The 24,510-nt window shown below is 44.5% G+C and overlaps 1 protein-coding gene across 1 annotated transcript in view; it reads right to left on the bottom strand.

Annotated features, from left to right (window-relative positions):
- Positions 1 to 13,303: 13,303 nt before the first annotated feature.
- The window catches only part of PDE8A (phosphodiesterase 8A), a 108,087-nt gene continuing 96,880 nt past the window's right edge, over positions 13,304 to 24,510 (bottom strand). The window contains exons 18-22 of the mRNA XM_087704248.1: positions 23,466 to 23,683; positions 22,422 to 22,554; positions 17,909 to 18,076; positions 15,808 to 15,937; positions 13,304 to 14,135 (exon numbers count right to left, since the gene is read on the bottom strand). Coding sequence (XP_087560374.1) covers positions 14,029 to 14,135; positions 15,808 to 15,937; positions 17,909 to 18,076; positions 22,422 to 22,554; positions 23,466 to 23,683 — 756 coding nt within the window. The 3' untranslated portion in view covers positions 13,304 to 14,028. The remainder of the gene's footprint in view (positions 14,136 to 15,807; positions 15,938 to 17,908; positions 18,077 to 22,421; positions 22,555 to 23,465; positions 23,684 to 24,510) is intronic.

Below are 24,510 nucleotides of genomic sequence, written 5' to 3'. Positions count from 1 at the left end.
GTAAAAATGCAAGTAGAAGAAAATAAGAGCCATCTTTGGTGAGAAGGTAACAGCGTTCCGTGCGCCTTTGGTGTTTACTCCTGCCGGCCACATGATCATGGAGACGTCTTCGGACAGCGCTGGCTCTTTGGCTTTGAAACGGAGATGAGCACTGCCCCCTAGAATTGGGAACGACTAGCACATATGTGCAAGGGGAACCTTTACTTTTATCTTGATATCTCTAGGATTTGCTAGCAATAAACACAGGGGAAGTGAATTTTTCTTCCAGTGCAAAGAGAAAAACATTCATCCTAGTAAAGCTTTTAAGACTCTTCCATTCTATCTCCATATTCAGTGCTGGAAATCTTGGGTTAAATCGCCCCTTAGCAACAACTGTACAACCTCTGGCTGAAGATGTCCAGCGTGGGAGAGCGAATCTGTTTACTGTACCTCTAGTACATCAGTTCTGCTGCTGACTTTCTTTTAGTGTACCATGTCTTCAAACATTAAGGTAAAGTCTACCTTTTGGTAACTTAAGCTTATTTAATTGAAGCTTATCATTAAGGTTTGTTTTCTCTCTGCAGGAATGAAAACAAAATTAAAGGGGAATACAGATTCTCCTCAACTTATGATAGGAAGGGAGCCTGGAATTTCCTGTTGTAAGTCGAGGCATCCATAGGTCTGACCTGATTTTACAACTGTTTAGTGCTGATTGTTAAGGGAATGCATGGTTGTTTAAAAGAGAATCTGTGTATTCCTATGAGCGTTTCCTCCCCCCGCCCCCCCGAAACTAGCAAAGGACATCATACATTGCGGTCACATAATCACAGATTTTTCTGCTGCATCTATTCTAGAATCTGTTCCATTCCATTCTGTTCCATTATTCTATTCTGTTCTATTCCGTTCCGTTCCGTTATTCTACTCTGTTCTGTTCTGTTCTGCTCTGTTCTATTATTCTGTTATGTTCCTTTCTGTTCCATTCCATTCTGTTCCATTATTCTATTCTGTTCTGTTCCTTTCTTTTCCATTCCATTCCAATCTGTTCCATTATTCTATTCTGTTTCATTATTCTGTTCCTTTCTTTTCCATTCCATTCCATTCTGTTCCATTAATCTATTATGTTCTATTCCATCCCGTTCCATTATTCTACTCTGTTCTGTTCCATTCCATTCCATTATTCTATTCTATTCTGTTCTATGCCGTTCCATTCCATTCCATTATTCTGCTCTGCTCCTTTCTGTTCCATTCCATTCCATTCTGTTCCATTATTCTATTCTGTTCCATTCCATTATTCTATTCTGTTCTATTCCGTTCTGTTCCATTATTCTATTCTGTTCTGTTCTGTTCCATTATTCTGTTCTGTTCTGTTCTGCTGTGTTCCATTATTCTGTTCTGTTCCTTTCTGTTCCATTCCTTTCTGTTCCATTATTCTATTCTGTTCTGTTCCATTCCATTCCATTCTATTTATTCTATTTATTCTATTTATTCTATTCTATTCTATTCTCATTACAATTCCATTGTTTCCTGTGACCTTTCATAGAGTTCAGATGCTCAGATACCCAGAGTTGAAACACTAACAGACACATGCAATCCTTAAATGGGATCCCTTTTTGTCCATGCCAGATTTTGCTTCCTAAATATATATATTTTTCTATTTCTGCAAAACTTTTCAGGTGCAATTGTTCTCCCCTGTTTCCCAGCACCATTTTTAAATTGCCTAGTAATATCTTAACTCTGCACTTCTGTTTGCTCTACAGATGTCCTAAGTAGAACACCTATCAAATCCCAATGTTAAAGACGTCCAAAAGCACCAGGTTGGAGAAAGCGGGCAGTTGCAATCTATGACCCATGGCTGCTTCTTGATGAATGTCATGAATTACATGCTTACAGAACCTTCATTGTTCATGAAGGACCAAAGGTCAAAGGAGAGACTCGTGAACTTTTGCACTCCTGATCCAGCTGGACTTCCAACTTTATTCTTGGAAATGTCCCTTGCTGACCTAGCGAAAAAGGCAACTGTTTGATTCCCATATATGTAATCAGCTGGGCTAAGAGACAATGTGTGAGCCAATTCTGCTAAGCCTCAATCAATCTTCTGAGAATTCTTGTGTGGGAAAGGGCTCCTGTCAATGGCCAGATTTAAAGCATTCTTAGTTGATTGTGGCTTAATAAAATCCATGTCCTGGACTGCTCTTTCTCTTAAATTCCTTGTGTGTCTAACCACACTTGGCCAAATCAAGCATTATCCTACCCTACTCTACTCTACTCTACTCTACTCTACTCTACTCTGCTCTGCTCTGCTCTGCTCTGCTCTGCTCTGCTCTGCTCTGCTCTGCTCTGCTCCGCTCCGCTCCACTCCACTCCACTCCACTCCACTCCACTCCATTTGTCTCCTTCCCTTCCCTTTCCTTCCCTTCCCTCTACCATCTTCTCTCCCTCCCTTCCTCTCCTCCCTCCCTCCCTCCCTCCCTTCCCTTCCCTTTCCTCTGCCTTCCTTCCTTCCTTCTCTCTGTTTCCTCCCTCCCTCCCTCTTTCCTGGTTAAATGCAGCACTGCAGGCTACTTCAGCTGACTGCAGTTCTGCAGTTCGGCTGTTCAAATCTCACCGGCTCAGGGTTGACTCAGCCTTCCATCCTTCCGAGGTGGGTGAAATGAGGACCCAGCCTGTGGGGGCGATATGCTGACTCTGTAAACCGCTTAGAGAGGGCTGAAAGCCCTATGAAGCGGTATATAAGTCTAACTGCTATTGCTATTGCTATTCCTTTCCTTTCTCTCCCCTCCTTCTCCCTCCCCTCCCCTTCACTCCCCTCCCCTCCCCTCCTGTCTTACCCTGTTCCATTCCATTTCATTCCAGCACAACTATCAAATTTTCAGATCTGAAGCTGACAGCCTGCTCCCTTGGTTTTCATTTAATTCCTTATCACTCATCCCAGGTTAATAATCCCTTGGATTAAACAAAAATCAAACCACTCTTCCCGTCACTGGCATTTTTCGGATACACTGGTCTTCAATTCCCGGACACAAAACTGCCTAGAGAGGGCTGAAAGCCCTATGAAGCGGTATGTAAGTCTAACTGCTATTGCTATTGCTATGATTTTTTTAAACTTTCATAATATGTTTTTTTTCCATGTTATACGCCGCCCTGAGTCCTTGGGAGAAGGGTGGCATATAAATCCAATAAACCAAACCAAACCAAACTAACACCCCAGTTGGGGAGCCCACAACCAACCAGTTCTGGGCTCCATGCTCCATCCAGTTCCCCTTGAAAGAAATCCATCAGTCCAGCCACCCACATGGCCCAATCAGGTGATGTTCCAGCTGCATATAGGCAGAGGGTTGCATGCCAACATCCATTAGTGGTGAATGCATAATGTTGGACTTTTCAGCTATAAGCAGCACTATATAGTACCGTGAATAAAACTGTAGATATTTGCAGAGTCAATACCGCAATATGTCAGAGATGTTTAATTACCTTCGGCTTACAGTCTATTGTGGTTGAACGTAAATTTCGTCCAAACAGCTCAGCTTGGGTTATATTTCTTTCAAGCCCCCATCCTCTCTTGCGCCCACCCAAAGCCGATGAATCAAGCCGAGGTGGCGCAGTGGTTAAATGCAGCACTGCAGGCTACTTCAGCTGACTGCAGTTCTGCAGTCCGGCGGTTCAAATCCCACCGGCTCAAGGTTGACTCAGCCTTCCATCCTTCCGAGGTGGGTAAAATGAGGACCCGGATTGTTGTTGGGGGCAATATGCTGACTCTGTAAACCGCTTAGAGAGGGCTGAAAGCCCTATGAAGCGGTATATAAGTCTAACTGCTACTATTGAATTGGTTGGGCTTATTTAATATTTGTTTGGACTTGCGGTCCATTTTCTCCCCCCCTCCCACATTTTTGTTTTTGTTTTTGCTAAACAACATTCCATGCGTGAAGAATCAAAGCATTTTTAATTCATCTTCCACACGTCACAAACGGCTTCCCTCTCCAGGATTACGTTCAGACCCCAGGTCCCATGCTGCACTTCCCAAATGTAGAGACATGTGTGAGCCAACAGAATCCTTGGTGGTTTTGTTTGCCTCGCTTTGATCAACGCCATTGTCTGTGGCCTCTTTGTGGGATGGGAAAGAACGTAGTTCAAGGGCACAAGGCTCCATTTGTACGTATGTAGGACATCCCAGCTGCGTGTCACATGGAGGCAGGTGACCTTATGATTCTTGACAAATGAATCCTGTCTTTTTACACTGAGAGCATCTTCACCAAAGACAAACTCCTCGTGTGTCCAATCACACTAATAAAGAATTCCATTCTATTCTATCAGCAGGGCTGCCACAGCATCATCAGATGACATCCATGGGACCCCCAAAAATACATTTCAAACAAAGAGGTGAGTTTGTGAGATGTGGTCATCTAAATGAGATTTTGGTGGTACTTAATGTTCTTTGGGTACCTGATGATTCTGAAGGCTGCTGAACCCATGATTTTTCCGTGACCCGTCAAAACCGCGGAGGACAAAATCGCGCTCGACGAAAGCGCGCATTTGACGTCATCACAGCGCGATGAAAAAAATTAAAAATTGAAATAAAATTAAAATTAAAGCAAGCCGATTCACATAAAGGTAAGGGTTAGGGTTAGGGTTAGGGTTAGGGTTAGGGTTAGGGTTAGGTTAAGGGTTAGGGTTAGGTTTAGAGCGTTAGGGTTACGTTTAGCGTTAGGTTAAGGGTTAGCGTTAGGTTTAGCGTTAGGTTAAGGGTTACATTTAGGGTTAGATTTAGGGTTAGGTTAAGGGTTAGGTTAAGGGTTAGGTTTAGGGTTACGTTTAGGGTTAGATTTAGGGTTAGGTTAAGGGTTAGGTTTAGGGTTAGGTTTGGGGGGGTTAGGGTAAGGTTTTCGCTTTATTTTTACATTTTTCGATCACAGCGCGATGTTTTCGCCGCGCTGTGATGACGTCAAATGCGCGCTATCGTCGAGCGCGATTTTGTCCTCCACGGTTTTGTGGTGGAACTGATTTTTCATGACAAAGAAAGCCATAATCTCATAATTTACAAACCATAATTAACTAAAGCTCCAAAACTCAGTACGTGCTTCAACAATGACTTATAAATCAGGGGCTGGGTTTGTATCTCAGATGCTTCTCTGCAATGTGTGAATTCCACCATTCTAAGTCAACTCTGTGCAAGAGTCTTACAGCTGTATAACTGTTTTGCAGAATTGTTGAAAAAGCAGAAACAAATAATCCCAAACAACTTCAATTAATTTTTTCAATGAAGGCTGGGAAATCATACTAATACCACTCCCTAAAGCCTTAGTAAGACCACACCTAGACTATTAAATCAATTTTGGTCACCACACTATAAAAAAAGATGTTGAGATTCTAGGAAATGTGCAGAGCAGAGCAACCAAGATGATTAGGGGACTGGAGACCAAAACATATGAAGAACAGTTGCAGGAACTGGGCATAGCTAGTCTAATGAAGAGAAGGACCAGGGGAGACAGGATAGCAGTCTTCCAATATTTGAGGAGCTGCTATAGAGAGGAGGGGGGTCAAGCTATTTTCCAAAGCACCTGGAAGCCAGACAAGGAATAATGGATGGAAACTGATCAAGCAGAGATTCAACCTAGAAATAAGGAGAAATTTTCTGACAGTGAGAACAATCAACCCATGGAACAGAAGTTGACTTCAGAAGTTGTGGGGAGCTAGGCTGGAGTACTGCAATGTGCTCTACATGGGGCTGCCCTTGAGGAGTATTCGGCAACTTCAGCTAGTCCAGAATGCAGCCGCGCGAGCGATCGTGGGTGTACGTAGCTTCACCCACATTACACCTATCCTCCGCGAGCTGCACTGGCTACCTGTCGATCTCCGGATACGCTTCAAGGTGCTACTTGTCACCCATAAAGCCCTCCATGGTAGTGGATCTGGGTACTTGAGAGACCGCCTACTGCCAATTACCTCCACGCGACCTATTAGATCACATCGATTGGGCCTCCTCCGAGTTCCATCTGCTGGTCAATGCTGATTGGCAACCACGCGGAGGAGGGCCTTCTCGGTGGTTGCTCCGACCCTATGGAACGATCTCCCCATGGAGATTTGTACTCTCACCACCCTCCAGACCTTCCGCACAGCCCTCAGAATCTGGCTATCCCGTCAGGCCTGGGGCTAAGATTGTAACCCGCCCGAATGTATGAATGTTGTGTTTTAATTATGTACTGTCTTATTTGTAAAAAGTTTGTTTCCCCCCCTTCCTTTTGGAGTGTGAGCCGCCCTGAGTCCCCTCAGGGAAAAGGGCGGCATATAAATATAAATAAAACTCTAAACTCTAAACTCTTCATCACTGGAAGCTTTCAAAAAGAGACTGTGCTGCAACTTGTCAAAAATGGTGTAGGATCTCCTGCTTTTGGGGGGGGGGGTTAGACTAGATGACCTACAAGGTTCCTTCCAACTCTGTTAATCTATAAATCATGCTTGTCTGAATGAGCTGGGCCTGCAACCTTAAGGGATTAATGGCATAGCTACACTTCAGTAGATCCACACTGTCAATTCTCTTGTAAGTTTCCTGTTATTTATTTTCTACAGGTCTTTAATGTCCTTTCTCGTTGCCCATATGATTCAGCCGTCCAGGAATGCTTCCAGAGAAATCAAATATTGATCAGGGGATGCTGAAATATTAACTACCATTTTGTTATTCAGCAATTACATATCGCTTCTTTCCTTTCCGTGCAATTCTTACAGACAGGAAAGAGTAGGGACAAAATTTACTCATCAATATAGAAGCAACAGATTTCTTCAAAAAAAAAATGCTGTCACTCCAAATAAACTTCTACCCCGCGGAAAGGTTTTAATTAAGGCAACCTGTCAGCAAATTAGATTAATTTGCTTAGGAAAATGATGCCACAATGCTCGGAAAGCAACTCCACAAAAAGCTTTATAGACACTGCTATCTCCAAGGGCAGAAGAAAATAATGGTGAAGTCATATAATTGCTGGAATCCAGATGCCAGTAAAAGGTTGGATGGCATTTTTTTCCCCACCAGCCAAGAATCAGTTCCCCAACAGGCTCAAATAGCTGAAGAGTCCTGTTAGCTCAAAGAGAAGGAGCTCCCTGCCTTACTACTAGGTAAAGATAAAGGTTCCCCTCGCACATATGTGCTAGTCGTTCCCGACTCTAGGGGGCGGTGCTCATCTCCGTTCCAAAGCTGAAGAGCCAACGCTGTCTGAAGACGTCTCTGTGGTCATGTGGCCAGCATGACTAAATGCCGAAGGCGCAGGGAATGCTGTTACCTTCCCACCAAAGGTGGTTCCTATTTTTCTACTTACATTTGTTAACGTGCTTTTGAACTGCTAAGTTGGCAGAAGCTGGGACAAGTAATGGGAGCTCACTCCGTTACGCGGTGCTAGGGATTTGAAATGCTGAACTGCCGACCTTTTTGATCGACAAACTCAGCATCTTAGCCACTGAGCCACCACGTCCCCCTTACCTACTTACTACTACTTTACTAATAATTGTGTTTGCAGTGAACAACCCAAGAAGATTGACGAGTACCTTCAAGAATTATGCACACCCTGTTTTTTCAGGCAAAAAAACACACCACCATTTCAGAGCTTTTGAGCCTTTGGAGATTAAATACCCATGCAATATCCTGTTCCCCAGTTGTAATTGGGCCTTGGGGAAGGAAAAGAAATGGAAGTAACAATGATTGTCTTATCTCCTGTATATTGACTATGGTCAAGGAGCTGTAATTCCATCAAGATTGATTGTAGCATTGCTTTGTCAATGAAAACAGATTGACTCTGCAGGTGTGAAGGCCATGTCTTTGCACTGCATTCACTACTCAGCAATAGCAATAGCAATAGCAATAGCAGTAGACTTATATACCGCTTCATAGGGCTTTCAGCCCTCTCTAAGCGGTTTACAGAGAGTCAGCATATTGCCCCCAACAATCTGGGTCCTCATTTTACCCACCTCGGAAGGATGGAAGGCTGAGTCAACCCTGAGCCGGTGGGATTTGAACCGCTGAACTGCTGATCTAGCAGTAGCTTGCAGTGCTGCATTTAACCACTGTGCCACCTTGGCACAGGACTCAGGACTCGGGATAATCATCTGGGGCCTACTGACAATGGGATTGGAAGAACCATATCTTCTAGAGTAGAGGTCTTGTTCTGTCACAGTGACAGTTCTGGATTCAGGTCAGTCTATTTTGGTTGAAAAAAACTTTGGCTCAAGAACTCATTGTAAATCCAACGTCAGCAGTTGAAGTCTTAAAAAGGAAGAGATAAACGGAAAGGTGTCGTTTGGTGTAATGGTTAAGGCACCAGGCTAGAAATCAGGAAATTGTCAGTTCTACGCTGCCTTAATGCAGAGAAGAGCAACAAAAGAGGATTAAAGTGGGCTGGAAGCTAAAACATGTGAAGAACGGTTGCAGGAATTGGGTATGTCTAGTTTAATGAAAAGAAGGACTAGGGGTGACATGCCAGTCTTCCAATATCTCAGGGGCTGCCCCAAAGAAGAGGGAGTCAAGCTATTCTCCAAGGCACCTGAGTGTAGAACAAGAAGCAATGGATGGAAACTAATCAAGGAGAGACCCAACCTTAGAACTGAGGGGAACTTTTCTGACATTGAGAACAATTAATCAGTGGAACAACTTGCCACCAGAAGTTGCAAATGCTCCAACACTGGAGGTTTTTAAGAAGAGATTGGACAACCATTTGTCTGAAATGGGATAGGGTTTCCTCCTTGAGCAAGGTTCATGGACTAGATGAACTCCATGGTCTCCTCCAGTTCTATTCTAATGATTGATTGATCTTCTCTTAGGCATGAAAGCCAACTGGGGGACTTAGGGCCAATCACCAGGAGACAGTGAGTTCTAATCAGTGGTGGGATGAAATAATTTAACAACTGCTTCTCTGCCCTAACGACCACCTGGGTAGGCGGGGCTTGGTGGTCATGTGACCGTGTGGGCATGGCCAACTCAACGTCACTCACATCGATGGGCGCTTGGCCTTTGCTGTTAGAATGTAATAAGCGTTAACCGGAGAGGCAGTTTCTGTAAGCAGGGCAATAAAGATGAGGCTAGAAACAACACCAGAATGTTTCCTTCCTGCCTTCCTTACAGGATTAGCCCTGTAAAGTGGGGAAAAACAAAAGATTTCTTCCAACAACTGGTTCTCCAAACTGCTTAGAAAGTTAACAACCGGTTCTCTGGAATAGTTGCGAACCGGCTGAATCCCACCACTGGTTCTAATTCTGCTTTAGACATGAAACCAGCTGGGTGCCTTTGAGCCAATCTTTCTGTCTTAGCCCTGGGAACCAGGGAAGGGCAATCTTCTACTGAAACCTTGCCAAGAAAACTGCAGGGACTATCCAGGCTTTTGCCAGCAATTAAAAAAAAGGGGGAGGGGGGGAGGGCAGAACTGATGACACACACAAATCAAACAAATGGAAAATAGAGGGAGGCAGAGGTCCCTACGGGGAAAAAAAAAAAAAATCTGCAAGAGGAACGGGAAATGACATCCTGACAGAACACCTGCAAATAAACTCAACAAGACAGAGACAGGCTTCAGAGGATAATTAGAACTTCAGAAAAATAACCAATGGCTACCAACCTGTCATCCACTGAGGACCTGAACACTGCAGGAGTCAAAAAGAGGGCTGTGAAAATATTTACAGACCCCTCACATCCTGGACATAAATTGTTTCAACTCCCACCCTCAAAAGGACGCTATAAAGTACTGCACACCAGAATAATTAGACACAGTTTTTTTCCCCAATGCCATCGCTCTGCTAAACAAATACTGTCAACACTGTCAAACCATTCACTAAGTCTGCATTACTATTAGTCTTCTCATCGTTCCCCCATCTCCTCCCACTTATGACTGCAGGACTGTAACTTTGTGGCTTGTATCCTTACGATTTATAATGATATTGTTTCCTGATTGCTTATTGGTGCCCGATGACCAGTAGTGGGTTCTGGATCCCATTGCAACCGGTATGGGGCAACGGGGTCTGGCGTCCACCACATGGACGTGCACAGCGCACACAGGCACAGAGCGCACATGCGTACTTACCATCTGCGATGCTCCGAGATGCCTCTGCGATGCTCGGCTTCTCGGCGGTACACCCGTATCAGGCGTACCGGTCATAACCCACCACTGCCTATAACTATCATTAAGTTATGATTCTTGACGAATATATCTTGTATTTTTATGTACAATGAGGGCATATGCACCAAAGACAAATTACTTCTGTGTCTAATCACAATTGGCACTATTCTATTCTATTCTGATCTATTATATCCTATCCTATCCCTATCCCTATCCCTATCTCCATTCCATTCTATCCTATCCCTATCCCTGTCCTATCCTATCCTATCCTATCCTATCCTATCCTATCCTATCCTATCCTATCCCTATCCCCATTCCATTCCATTCTATCCCTATCCTATCCCTATCCCTATTCCCTATCATTCCATTCCATTCTATCCCTATCCCTATCCCCATTCCATTCTATCCATATCCATATCCATATCCATATCCCTATCCCCATTCCATTCTATTCTATCCCTATCCTATCCCTATCCCCATTCCATACCATTCCATTCTATCCCTATCCCCATTCCATTCCATCCTATCCTATCCCTATCCCCATTCCATTCTATTCTATCTCTATCCTATCCTATCCCTATCCCCATTCCATACCATTCCATACCATTCCATACCATTCCATTCCATTCTATCCCTATCCCCATTCCATTCCATTCCATCCTATCCTATCCTATCCCTATCCCCATTCCATTCCATTCTATCCCTATCCCTATCCCCATTCCATTCCATTCTATTCTATCCCTATCCTATCCTATCCCTATCCCCATTCCATACCATTCCATTCCATTCTATCCCTATCACCATTCCATTCCATTCCATCCTATCCTATCCCCATTCCATTCCATTCCATTCCATTCTATCCCTATCCCTATCCCCATTCCATTCTATCCCCATTCCATTCCATTCTATCCCTATCCCCATTCCATACCATTCCATTCTATTCTATCCCTATCCCTATCCCTATTCCATTCCATTCCATTCTATCCCTATCCCTATCCCTATCCCCATTCCATTCCATTCTATCCCTATCCCTATCCCCATTCCATTCTATCCCTATCCCCATTCCATTCCATTCCATCCCATCCCATCCCATCCCATCCCATCCCATCCCATCCCATCCCATCCTAATGTTTGCTTGAGCCAGAAGAAGAAGAAGAAACTTTTTTTGGAGATATAATTTCTCTAAAATTAATAGATGACAGTGTGGGGCTGAGTAAGGGAGTGAAAGAATTTGGAAGTTAGGATATTGTAGATACATACATATAAATGTCAGAATAATTTCCCTGCTGCCGTGGAAACCTATGCATTTCAGTACTATTAATATATACGCCTGTCCAAATCTAGAGTAATGGAAAGTTTTCGGGTTTCTCACAACACAGCTGAGCACCACGGGTGTCTGAGGCATGTCCTACTTTCTTTTTTCTTTTTTTTTCTATTTTGCCCAAGGAATGAGGATTAAGAAGGAATAAACATTATTATTATTAATAACAATAATTTTCAACAGCCAAGCTGCATCAGTAGACACGAAGAACAAAGCAGGAAGAAAAGTTTCCACGGTTTATTTTTAAAAGGAAGGGTTTAATTTCAGAATATGAAATAGTGTGAGAGATTTGAAAAATAAATAAGGGGAAAACGGCCAAGAGGGAATGGCTAAAACTTTACAAAATATACATTTTTAACTCCCCACTTCCAGCGTACCCACTCCCCGGCCCTTCTGCTATCTACTAGAAGAATCTAGTCACTTTGCAAATATCTTGAAAATGTAGCATTTCTATTTATTATTTTTCTTTCTTTTTCTTAAAAATAAAACTTTTCAAGGCCAGACCAGACTTTTCTCAGGATGGGAACAGCATAACGCACATTTCAAAGGAAGCCCATCATCCCCAACACCTGGGCATCTGGTGGCTGCCTTATGTAGGGTTTTGCAGAGGTATGTAGAAAAGGGCCCCTGGGTGTAGGCCTGGCTGATTTAAGTTTCAAAAACAGCAGACATTGATAAAGGGGATTTGGGAGAGGGACGATGAAGAACACAGATCCCCAAACTATGGCCCATGGGCCAGATATGGCCTGACAATGCAAAGCAACAGCGGGTTGCCAATTTTGTTACTGCCAGTTTGGGCGTGCTCCTGCTCCTGCTCACGTGTGACGCTTCTGCGCATGTGCAGAATCATCCATGCGGGTGCCTCCCGCCACCGCTAATACCAGTTCGGCCGATCTGGGTCAAACTGGGAGCAAGCCACCTCTGATGCAAAGTATCCAGCCTATGGAGTGGTGGGATTCAGCCCCTCGCCCCTCACTGTCGGCCTTATCTTCCAACGAGCATCCACTCCAGCTGCACTTCCGGTTAATTATTCCACTGGTTGAGCTGCACGTTGCCGAAGGGTGCTGACTGATGGGGAGTGATGCTAGTGCAGCCATGTGATCTAAGGCCGGTGTGTGATTAGGGCCAGCTTGTAAAGTAGTGCTTTAAAAGTCTTTAAAAATGCTTTAAAAACAGCCTTTCGGGATGTTTTTCACAGCCGTATGATCCAGGGCCGATGGGTGAATAGGGGAGGGGCAAGTACAGCAAGGACAAAGGCAAAATGGATGGCTAAGTTGACCACGCCCACTCAGTCATGTGACCACCTAGCCATGCCCACCCAGTCACATGACCACCTAGCCACGCCCACCCAGCCGGTCCAGTCCCCCAAGAGTCTGAGGGATCGTGAATCGGCCCCGTTTAAAAAGTTTGTGAACCCCCCCCGATATAGAATATGATAAACACCCTACAACGGGCTGGGAATTTCCCAAGAATTTTTCTTTTAAAGAAATGGGCTGAGAAATTCAATTAACCTGAAGATCCCATGAGAATGCAGAGTGCTGACCAAGATTTACTGGCCACTGGTTGGACTTCGTTGCCCGAGCTTCATATCCACAGCAGAGACACAATAACAAGAGCCAAGTTGGGTAACCCTCTATTCAATGCCACAGTAACTTCAAAGGGCTGCTCAACTAACGGTTGTAAGTCAAGGACTCTGTAACATATAATAAAACCAAGACAGTCCCTCCCCCCCCCATCCTCTCCGTCTCATTAAAAAGTTGGGTTGGCCGCACGCCCCTTTTTTTTTTTGCAATCGGGGAAGAAGAATGCATAATGAGCGAGGAATCACGAGAAACCGTAATGCCTCCATAGAAGTTGGCTTTGGCGTTTGATAGTCTTTACAAATTTTATAGAAAATATTCAACATCTAACAAAATAAATAAAACATGTTTTAATCAGAGGTGCCTAACGATCAGCTTCGAAAAAATCTGCAGGGCCAAAGGAGAAGGGAGGGTTCGCTTCCATTTGCTACTAAATTTTAAGAGAACGCGTTCTCAGTAGTGCTTGGGAACGAGGGATCGCGCTTTCAGCAACGTGAAAAAATACCGCTAAATCCATTTGAGTAGATTTTTTTTTAAAAAAAGGAAAGCTCCTTCACAAAGAGTCTGTATCGTCCGTGTCCGATTATTCCATGTAGCTGTTTCTGTTTCTTTTATTCTTTTCGTGCCCATGCTAAAGATTCCTCATCATGGTTATGAATCCTCGCGGTGAGGGACATATTCTCTCTCCTTCCCTTGCTTGCTCTGAAGAACTTCACGCTGAGATCTTCTAAGAAAGGGGCCCCTCTAATCGTCACTTCCAAGCGTGCGAAGAATGCAAGCGATAAGGCTCACCCCAAAATTCACTCCGATCCAGGCTTCTATCCAGTGTGATTCAGCTTGAAAAGTACGGCCACTTCCTCAATTGCTAGATGACGGATGGAGAAGAAGGTTCTTCTGATTTCCAAGCCCTTCAAGATTGCCCAACGTCCCCGTAACGGGGAACAGAAAGGTCTTGCTCTTGTGCTGAAGTGACCGAACACATCTGAAAATCCATAACCAAAGGCAAGTTTGGAGGAACCGGCTTCCCGATGGAAGATACGCATGTCCAATGGTCAGATAGCTATTCAGGAGGCGCACGAAGAGTCCTCAGCTTCTTATCATCCAACCCCTTCCAATACTTGAAGTTGTTGTCTAGGTGTTGCATCAGATTTGGTAAATCTGCAAAAGCTAGAAAAGACAACGGTGAAGTCATGGACACTTCTGGGAAAATGGATTCAAAGATGGAGAATGTTGGGGATGCTTATTTTCTTAATTGAGGGGAGGGCTATGGGCAACCTACAGCTTCGGGGATAGCAATAGCACTTAGACTTATATGAGCCATGGTGGCGCAGTGGTTAGAGTGCAGTACTGCAGGCTTAATTCTGCTGACTGCCAGCTGACTGCAATTTGGCAGTTCAAATCTCACCAGGCTCAAGGTTGACTCAGCCTTCCATCCTTCCAAAGTCGGTAAAAGGAGGACCCAGATTGTTGGGGGGCAATAGGCTGACTGTAAACCGCTTAGAGAGGGCTGTAAAAGCACTGTAAAGCAGTATATAAGTCTAAGTGCTATTGCTATATATGCTTCACCATACTTACTTTACTCTCTAAGTGGTTTGCAGAGTCAGCCTCTTGCCCCCAATAATCTGGGTCCTCATTTTACCCACCTCAGAAGGATGGAAGGCTGAGTCAACTTTTAACCTGGTGAGATTCAAACTGCCAAATTCCAAGCAGCAGGCAGTCAGCAGAAATAGCCTGCAGTACTGCACTCTAACCACTGCGTCACCACGGCTCTTAACACAAAAGGAGCCATTCCTCCTTTTTGGTACTCCCAAAGCTCTACCTGATCTTAAGGGCTGAAAACCGACAATGCCCTTTTCCGTGATTATGAGCTAGGAGGTAGATGAAACTCACCATCTAATAGAAGCCATAAAATAGTCACACTTTTTTAAAACAACAAAGAGCTTTCCATGCACTCACCTCAAAGATGGGTGAGGCGTGACCTGACAAAGGCGCACCCGACAACAGCGCGCCAACAAAACCGCGGCAATAAAACTGCGACGTCAACAGCGCACTCACAAAGGTGCGCCGACAAAAGAGCACCGACAGAAGTGCAATTACGGTTAAGGTAAGGGTTAGGGTAAGGGTTAGGGTTAGGGTAAGGGTAAGGGTTAGGGTTAGGGTTAGGCTTAGGCTTAGGCTTAGGGTTAGGTTTAGGGTTAGGTTTAGGTTTAGGGTTAGGTTTAGGGTTAGGTTTAGGGTTAGGTTTAGGGTTAGGTTTAGGGTTAGGTTTAGGGTTAGGGTTAGGTTTAGGGTTAGGTTTAGGGTTAGGTTTAGGGTTAGGTTTAGGGTTAGGTTTAGGGTTAGGTTTAGGGTTAGGTTTAGAGCGCGCTTCTGTCGGCGCGCTGTTGTCGGCGCGCTTCTGCGCTCATTCGTCAGTGCGATTTCAAACTCGCGGTTTTCTCCCCACGGTTTCATCGGCGCGCTTTTGTCGAGCGCGCATTTGTCGGTGAATCGGGTGAGGGTGCCAACGACCAAGTTAAGATCATTTAGACCTGGCACCCTGTTTTTTATGTTTTCCCACTTCAAAACAGCAGAAAATGACACTGCCATTGTCCAGTAGTGTATCACCAAGAGAGATAGTTAGAAGGAATTCAGAAGAGGTTGCACAAAAATTAAAATCATCGTGGACCACAGGCTGCCCACTTATGCCCTTGAATGACCCAATCAAGACGATAGGTTGCCCTGTCTACCACAATCCTTCGGCCACCCGATCAGTTGAAGAATATGCCAAAAGTGTTCCATCCCTACATGAACAGAGTTTTCTCTCTTTCTTCTGTGACAAAGAGAAGAAATGGCTTACCATCCCAAGCATCAAACATGTCCATGATGAAATAATCAATGAACGAGATTTGAGATTTAGGAATACTGCAGGTATTCCTGTCAAAAACCGGCATCACAACAGGCAAACCTTGTCTCTTCTCGTCATCGGTCTGCAAAAAAACAACAACACCCAATGAACACAATTATTTGGTTTATTACTACTAACAATGCAAAGGTGGGTTCCTACCAGTTCGCACCTATTCGGTAGAACCGGTTCGTCAAATGTACCGGACTGGTTGGTAGAGGTTCCACCAGTGGACCCGGAAAGCAGGCCACACCTACAGAAGAGGTTCCAAAAATTTTTGAAACCCACCACTGGTCCTTGGATATGATTATTCTACACTATCATGCTCCTATTTATAAAACTCAGTGCCTCTGTGAAAGGTAAGGATGACTACTGCGTTTGTGGTGCAATCAGAACGTTTCGTGCATTGAAGTTGTTTTAACGCAAACCAAAGATGCCTTTTAAAAAACAAGTTTACATCATATTCTTATGCACGCCAGTGCTGTGTGTGAGGTAATTTAAGGTGGTTCTGACAAGTGTCGTCGGCATCTTCATATCCGGTCACATGGGCGGCAAGCCACTCCCATCCGGTCACATGGGTGGCAAGCCACTCCCACAAAGGAGGCCCACACCCACAGAGTAGGTTCGAACAATTTTTGAAACCCACCACTGTAACAATGTCTCCTCTAGTCCCCGTTAGTGTTGTGTAGCTGTGACCCTAGGGGAATGATGGGGAAGGCGCAAAATATCCACTTGTATATTTGAGAAATAAAACAACACGGCAAGAAACCGAGGTGTCCCAAAGCTGCTTTTTCAGAAGGCAACTGGACCTATCTAGTTTTTCTTTGAAGACATTTCGCTTCTCATCCAAGAAGCTTCTTCGGATCTGACTGGATCAGAGGTCGTATTCAACTGGTTCGAACCAATTCACCCCAACTGGTTGCAGAAATCGCAAGTGGGCCACCCACCCGCTGTGGCTGTATGCTGTCCTACTTAGGCACGTTTTTGAGGCCGGGCCAGAGGTGGGTTGCTGCCGGTTCGGCCCGGTTTGGCCGAACCGCTAGTGGAATTCAGGCCTGGGACGTAGAACTGGCAGCTACAGAGGCCTACCACGCCCCCAAACCGGTTCCATCCCTGCTTCTTGGCCGCCGCCATTATGGGTTTTAGCAACTGCGCATGCGTGCAGAACAATTTACATTGAATAGTGCACATTGTGAGCGGGTTGCGAATCCGCAGTAGTGCCAGCAGCAACCCATCCCTGGACCGGGCACACGCACAGAAGGCATGTACACATGCGTGCAAAGCACACGCATGGAACGCGGTGCACATGTGTGGAAAAGAAGCATGCACCTGTGAACTGGTGGTAACGAAATGTGAAACCAAATATGGTTAGTGGGATAGAAGAAAGATGGGTAGAGAGGGACGGGAGAGAGGATGGGAGGGAGGGTGAGAAGGAAGGGAGGGAGTGGATCGGGGGAGAGGAGTGGTAGAGGGGGAGGGGAAGTAGGGGAGAGGAGGATGATGGAGGGAAGATAGAAAGTTGGAGGCGGGTGGAAGAAAGAGGTGTATGGAGAGGAGAAGAGGTATATCGGGTTTGTATTTTGGGGGGTATTGTTGACAAGAGGAATTGCTGCGATTATTGTTTAATGTTGTATGGCGCCGGCGATGCACAGTATATATGTGAGTGTATGAAAATGATAAAATGGAAAATAAAACTTTTAAACCAAAAGAAATGTGAAACCCACCGCTGGACGGGATGGTAGGGAATGGAAGGATTTATCTTCCTTGCAGGCAGTTGGTCATTTGCATTCTTTTAGAGAGTCATTGAGGCCACTTGGAGGCCATTTCAAGGCCACTTCCTCTGTGTCATCATGACCTGGATGACTGAGAATCTCCTTAGACATAAACCGAGGTATCCTTTTTTGAATGAGGGGGCAGGGACTCACGGGCTACCAAAAGAGATTTAGAGGCCAGTGAAGTCTGGGAAAAGTTTTGCCTCCATCTCCCTTTTCATCACCTGGGAAAAATGAAGTCTGACATCCAGTGGGAAGTTCTTCAGCCTGCTGTCTTAACTCACCTGTGCAAAATACTCCTCCGAGATCCGACCTGCCCACTCAATGCACTGTTCCAACGAACGGCAGGGGTTGGAAACATCAGCACACTTAATTAGCATCCGTTTGATCAGGATTCGATTCTCAGCAGACGTGAGGACATTTTTGATGGGATCACCATCGCCATTGGTACTCTTAGGGAAACAAAATTTACAAATATTGTCCATAAAGTTCCAGTTTAAAATTCCATTTTCGATTAAACAGTGTGTTGTCTGGGTGCAAATAGTTTTAGCAAATAGAAATCAAAATATTTACAACAATGTTCATTACATTAATATTGATTCTATAATAATGATGATGATGATGATGATGTTTACTTATCCATTTGAACATTCCTCCCTTATATCATTGATCCTTTCCCTATATTTCTCTGTTTCTAATTTCTGTTTTTATCCGCTAACCCAGTGGTAGTCAACCTGGTTCCTACCACCCACTTGTGGGCGTTCCAGCTTTCATGGTGGGTGGTAGGGGTTTTGTCCGATACTGAAGCACTTCCTCTTTTTAATTTAATTGACTTCCCTACTTTATAAATCACCATTACTGTGGGACCGCTGGGCGGTTAGAAAATTTTACTACTAACAGACATACAAAAGTGGGCGGTAGGTATAAAAAGGTTGACTACCCCTGCGCTAACCATTGATAAAATAAACCGCAGGGCAAGAAGTATTTGGTTTCTTTCTTTTCCTCAATTGTAAGTGTTAGTTTGTCCATTTTTGCACATTCTAGTATTTTTTAAATCACATTTTATCATACCATTATTATTATTCTACTCTGGGACTTCAGAGAACAAATCTTGATGTATTTCTAGAGGATACCTCTTCTAATACGTACTTCAAAAGTCTTATTTTTCAGGGTTAATCGACATGTCCCGTACTCCCAACATTTTGTAGGGATTCGTTCTCAGTTCCTTAATTATCCTTGCAGCTTTTCCCTTAACCTGGTTCAATTTATTCTCATCTTTCTTAAAGTGTGATGTCCAAAACCATATCGAGATGGAATTTATTCAAAGCAGAATCAAGCAGAATGTTTCTGTAAGCTAGAGTATGGTTTTGTTTTTATCCTTCTTTGTATTTACAAAGGTACCTAAACTAAGCTGCATTGCTAACTAGGGCATTCAAAACCTTTGCCAGACCAATTCTCGAATACAGCTCATCTGCCTGGAATCCACACTGTAGATCGGACATTAACGTGATTGAGCGGGTCCAGAGGTATTTCACGAGAAGAGAACTCCACTCCTTTGCTCACAACAGAATCCCTTATGCAACAAGGCTCAAAATTTTGAGCTTAGACAATCTGGAACTGTGCCACCTGCGGTCTGATCTAAGCATTGTACACAAAATTGTCTGCTACAACGTCCTAACTGTCAACAACTACTTCAGAGTCAACCGTAATAATACACCGGCAAACAATCGATACAAACTCAAGGTAAAGCGCTCCAAACTCGATTGCAGAAAATACGACTTCAGCAACAGAGGGGGCAACGCCTGGAATGCTCTACCTGACTCAGTTGTTACATCCTCAAACCCCCACAACTTCAACCTCAAACTGTCTACCATGGACCTCACCCCATTCCTAAGAGGTTTCTAAAGGGGGCGTGCATAAGCGCACCAGCGTGCCCACCATCCCTGCCCTACTGTCCCCATTTATCTGTATTTACTTCCTTTGTTCATGTTTATGTTCATACCTATACTGGAAGAAAGGAAGGGAGGGAGGGAGGGAGGGAGGGGAGGGGGAGGGGAGGGGAAGGAGGGAGGGAGGAAAGGAAGGAAGGAAGGAAAGGAAGGAAGGAAGGAAGGAAGGAAGGAAAGAAGGGAGGAAGGGAGGGGAAGGGAGGGAGGGAGGAGGAAAGGAAGGAAGGAAGGAAACGAAGGAAGGAAAGGAAGGAAGGAAGAAGAAAGGAAGAAAGGAAGAAAGGAAGGAAGGAAGAAAGAACGGAAAAGAAAAGAAAAGAAATATGCTGGATAAGATTGATTTTTGATCTGTTTAAACAATTCAGATTGACGCTCATTGTGATTTGCTCCAATTTACCTTTCCATTTCTATACAGAGTCTAGTCTGGGGAAACGTGTGACTTTTAAACGGGGCTCATGAATGGTAAAGGTTGCTACACACTAGGAAGCCATCCCAATAATCTGAACATCTCAGTTCCCATCCTAGGCTCTGCCTCTTCGTCAGGTCTCTCTCATTTTCCCCTTCCAAATGGTGTCTTTGAGAGTTTTCCAACGTTTGTCCAAAAAACTGCTGGGATAACTAAAGGAATTGGAGCTTCAGCTCCTGTTTTGAAATACTTGGGCTTGGTCCAGATTTTTGCTGAATAAATGGAAACAGTTCATGGGACGCTCAAAGAAGCCCTTTGTGAAGAGCGCAGAAACGGTCTCCTCCCGCAAAGGCTTCTAAAAGCGCTACCAATGCAGAGGAAGCCTTCAATCCACCGTGCAAAAGTAAACAGCAGAGTGAAAAAAGCCGGGGGTGGGTGGGGGGAAGGCTAAGGGAAGCTGAATTTTCAGCAAGTCTGTTTCTCCCAGAACGTCAGAAAGGGCAAATATTTCTTTTCACGAAGGAAGGGAGTTCTCAAAAGCATCGCAGCCTCAATCGGAACAGGGCAAATTCGTTCTTTGGGAAAAGGGCAGATCCCTGGTTTTTTTCAAAAAAAAAACAACCCACCCAAATTTAGAAACTTTGCAAATCCTCAAATTTTGAAAAGATTTCCTCCTCAGCTGTTTTGTGGGAACGAAGTAGCCAACACACCAAAATCCACATCTCCTGAACCTGGAGCATTAGACGTAGTAAAAGACATATCGTATGTTTCGGAGTATAAGATGCACCTTTTTCCCTCAAAAAGAGGGTGAAAATCTGGGTGCGTCTTGTGTACTGAATACACAATTTTTGGCCTCCTGAAATCCCGACCTCTTTGCAAAAATGGCCGTGCACAGCCTTTAGGAGGCTTCTAGAGTGCTTCTGGGAGCTGGGGAGGGCAAAAATGAGCAAAAAATGGCCCTTTCCTTTGCTTGTTTTTGCCCCCACCCCAGCCCCCAGGAGCACTCTATAAGCTTCCTAAAGGCTATGCATGCCCCCCCCTTTTTTTGACAAAAAACAGCCCGTTTTCGTGAAAAACAGGGCGTTTTCGGGAGGTCTGCAGAGTGCAATTTTTTTAAAAAAAAATTGGCTCTTCAAAATCTTGGTGCATCTTATACTCCAAAAAATACAGTAATTGTTTCAAATTGGAATAAAATGGGAAAAGGCTCACTCCCCCCCCCCCACACACACCCTGAAAGAATACCCATTCAAATGCCCTTTTTAAATTAAAAACAAAGAAGAAAACAGAGGCTCCCTCTGAGATTGAGCAGACTCACAAGGAAGACGCTTTGCAAATTGTCCCTTGTAACATTCTTTGCTGTACTTTACTACGGATGATTTTCTCTCTGAGATAGCTTGGGTCAGGGGTATCAAACTCAAGGCCTGGGGGCCGGATCCAGCCAGCAGAGTGCTTAGATCTAGCCCATGGTGTAACGTTCCCGTGGTTCGTCCATGAGGCCAATGTTGAGAAAAGACAGGACACGACCTTTCTCGGGATGGAGCGACCCAGATTGGGGGTCTGAGAGCCCCTTTTATTGAGATAGGACAAAGGCAGGAGGAGCAATAGCATGTGAGTAAAAACAGCCTGTAAAAGTACAATTTCTAATCTACTGCTCAGTCTATATATGGTCAAATCCTGGACGTCAATGGTAGGGCACATCTCAGAATGTTATGTTATGCACTATCAGGATGTTATGGCGTTTTAGGAGTTTGTTTTCTCCTGTGTGGTTCAGCGTGACTCTGCATGCCCTAGTATGAACTGGACAATGGGTGACACACACCTACACAAGGAACTATATTACAACACCGTAGGACAACCCAAGGAACAGCAAAGGACTGGCCGGTAGGGCCTCTGCCAGCGAAAACGGAGCTGGGGAGGGCTGCGTGCCACCCTCCCGAACTTCATTTTCGCTGGCAGAAGGTTGGAGGAGGCCATTGCAGCTGAAAACAGAGCTTCGTGAGGGCCGGGGGCAGCACTCCTAAACTCCATTTTTGCTGGCAGAGGATTGCAGGAGACCATCGCAGCTGAAACAGAGTTTGGGAGCCCGTTTTCGCTGGCAGAGTGCTTGGGACACCACAGGTGCCCCGGACATGAGTGATGTCAAGCTGGCCACGCCCACACAGCCCCCAAGGTCAAACACAACCCTGATGCGGTCCTCAATGAAATCGGAGGGGTGGGAGCGGGGGGTGAATGGATCTTATGGAGTGAAAAATACAGTATCTCCCTTTTGCAAAAGGAACTAAAATTTACACATGTTTATTCCTAAACATTTTTCTGGGTTCTTCCTCTGTCTTTGATTAGCCTGATAAAAGAAGAGGAATTCGTTTCTAAATATATTACAGCCTCTTTTGCTTTCTTTTTTACTTCTTGGTAGTACCATGTCTTGGTAGTACCACTTCTTACCCCATTGTCATCCAGAGCAGCCAACGGCTTGTTGATGCTGTTGACAAATTTGTTAACGTGCTCAAAATGTTTGGTCATTTCCGTGGCCAAGACCATGTCAATAATGGCTTGTCGGAGAGTTCGGTATTCATTCCTAGATAAAAGAAGACAAAAGGGAAAAAAAATAGGTGGAATTTTGTTGTTTTAGTAGGACTATCTATTAAATCATCCATCTCTCTCTCTCTCTCTCTCTCTCTCTCTCTCTCTCTCCCCCTCCCTCTCTCTTATCTATCTATCTATCTATCTATCTATCTATCTATCTATCTATCTATCTATCTATCTCTAGCTCTAGCTCTAGCTCTAGCTCTATCTATCTATCTATCTATCTATCTATCTATCTATCTATCTATCTATCTATCTCTAGCTCTAGCTCTAGCTCTAGCTCTAGCTCTATCTATCTATCTATCTATCTATCTATCTATCTATCTATCTATCTATCTATCTATCTATCTATCATATTATATTATATATATATATGGCTCTGTGTGTGTGCGTGTATGTTCCAGCATAACTCTGGAACGCTTCAAACAATTTCAACCAAACTTGGTACAAATATGACTTACTCTTTGGAAACAAATACTGTGGGGGTAAGACACCCTTGGGGGGGGGGTGTTCTGTTAAGTTACAGCCTGTTGTGCCTTAAAATGGCTTCTACTGTACTGCTGTAAAATGGCTTCTACAGTGCAGTGGAATTGCCATGGTAACATCTTCACAGTAGTCCACAAGGGGCTCCCTCTGGTAAAGGGGAAAATCCAACATTAGAAATTACGTTTGGTCCGGACAATTTCTCCCTATAAATAAATACCAGGGCAATGTTTGGTTATCAACTAGTATTAATATATAATTTAAAGCTGAATTAAATTATATATTTATTGTACAAAATGAGTCACACTCCTTATATCTTTCCCCTTGAAATGCTCATCTCCCTCCATCGCTACTCTTCCGTATATCATCATGCAGTCCAAACAAATCCTTTTCCAAAATCCCGGTATTTTAGGAACCTACCTCTCCATGTTTTTAAAAATGTTGCATTTATCATCCCGGGTGGTGATCTGGAAAGCCAGTGCTGCGTGATGGCTCTCCAACACCGCAGTGTCATTATACAAAATGGCCAGTTCACTTCCGGCATTGCACAGGAAAGAATTGGTTCGCCCCGGATGATCTACGTCGTGAACGGTGGCAGCTATTAAGGCAGCAACTTCATCAATGGGATCCAAGGTTTGCTGAGAAGGAGAAGAGAGAGAGAGAGAGGCTAGGAGGGGCTCAGGAAGAGAGAGACGCAGCTTAATGTTGAAAAGATGGATGCTGTAACAGTTGCAGTTCAAGAATGTCCTCTCTGTTCTGACCGAGGCTTCCCAAGAACATGAAGCAAACTCCTTGTCCTGACAAAATAACCCTTTTATTAATTTACTGTGAATTATTTTCATTCACATCCAGCAAAGTCTTTCAAGGGAGGATTTACAGCCACAGACCTTATCTGGCTTGGAGAGCTGATAGGCAGATATCTCGGCTCTCTATGTCTTGGAGAGTCACAAACCAATTAAGCGAACTAACTGTCTCCTGCAAACTCCCCTCCCCTTTCGCTCCCCTTTTATTTCCTCTGGGAGGGGTCATTCATCGTCCACCTGTGGCCTTACTCCCAAGTTGACCCCTGTTCTTTAGCTGTTCCTTTCATTTGGCAACTCTGCACATGCACACACTGGAAACAGGCTCCAGCTGTTCTTCCTTAATTGTTTCCTTCTCCTGACAGCTCTGTGCATGCGCACATTGGGAACAGGCTCCAGCTGTTCTTCTGCCTCACTGATGTCTGACTCTGAAGTCAGCTGATAGCGGGCATACGGCTCTGGCCCCCTCTCTGCCTCCGACACGGAGCCCTCTTCCGAGCCTTCCCCAGACCTCAGGACTGGGCCATGTTCCTCCCCAACCTCCTCACTGTCCGAATCTGCTGCCAGCTCTGCTGGCTGCTGGCGGGCCACAACATCCTCAGGAAATTTCAAGGCACCTGGGATGATCTCATTGCAGTCACAATGGAAGCAGTTAGATGGTTAGC

The sequence above is a fragment of the Thamnophis sirtalis genome, unplaced genomic scaffold (assembly GCF_051295495.1).
Source record: "Thamnophis sirtalis isolate CommonGarterSnake01/CBP01778 unplaced genomic scaffold, rThaSir2_p1.2 scaffold_2, whole genome shotgun sequence".
Taxonomy (NCBI): Eukaryota; Metazoa; Chordata; class Lepidosauria; order Squamata; family Natricidae; genus Thamnophis; species Thamnophis sirtalis.
The sequence above is the reverse complement of the archived record's forward strand: the minus strand, read 5'-3'. Positions and strand labels throughout refer to the sequence as shown.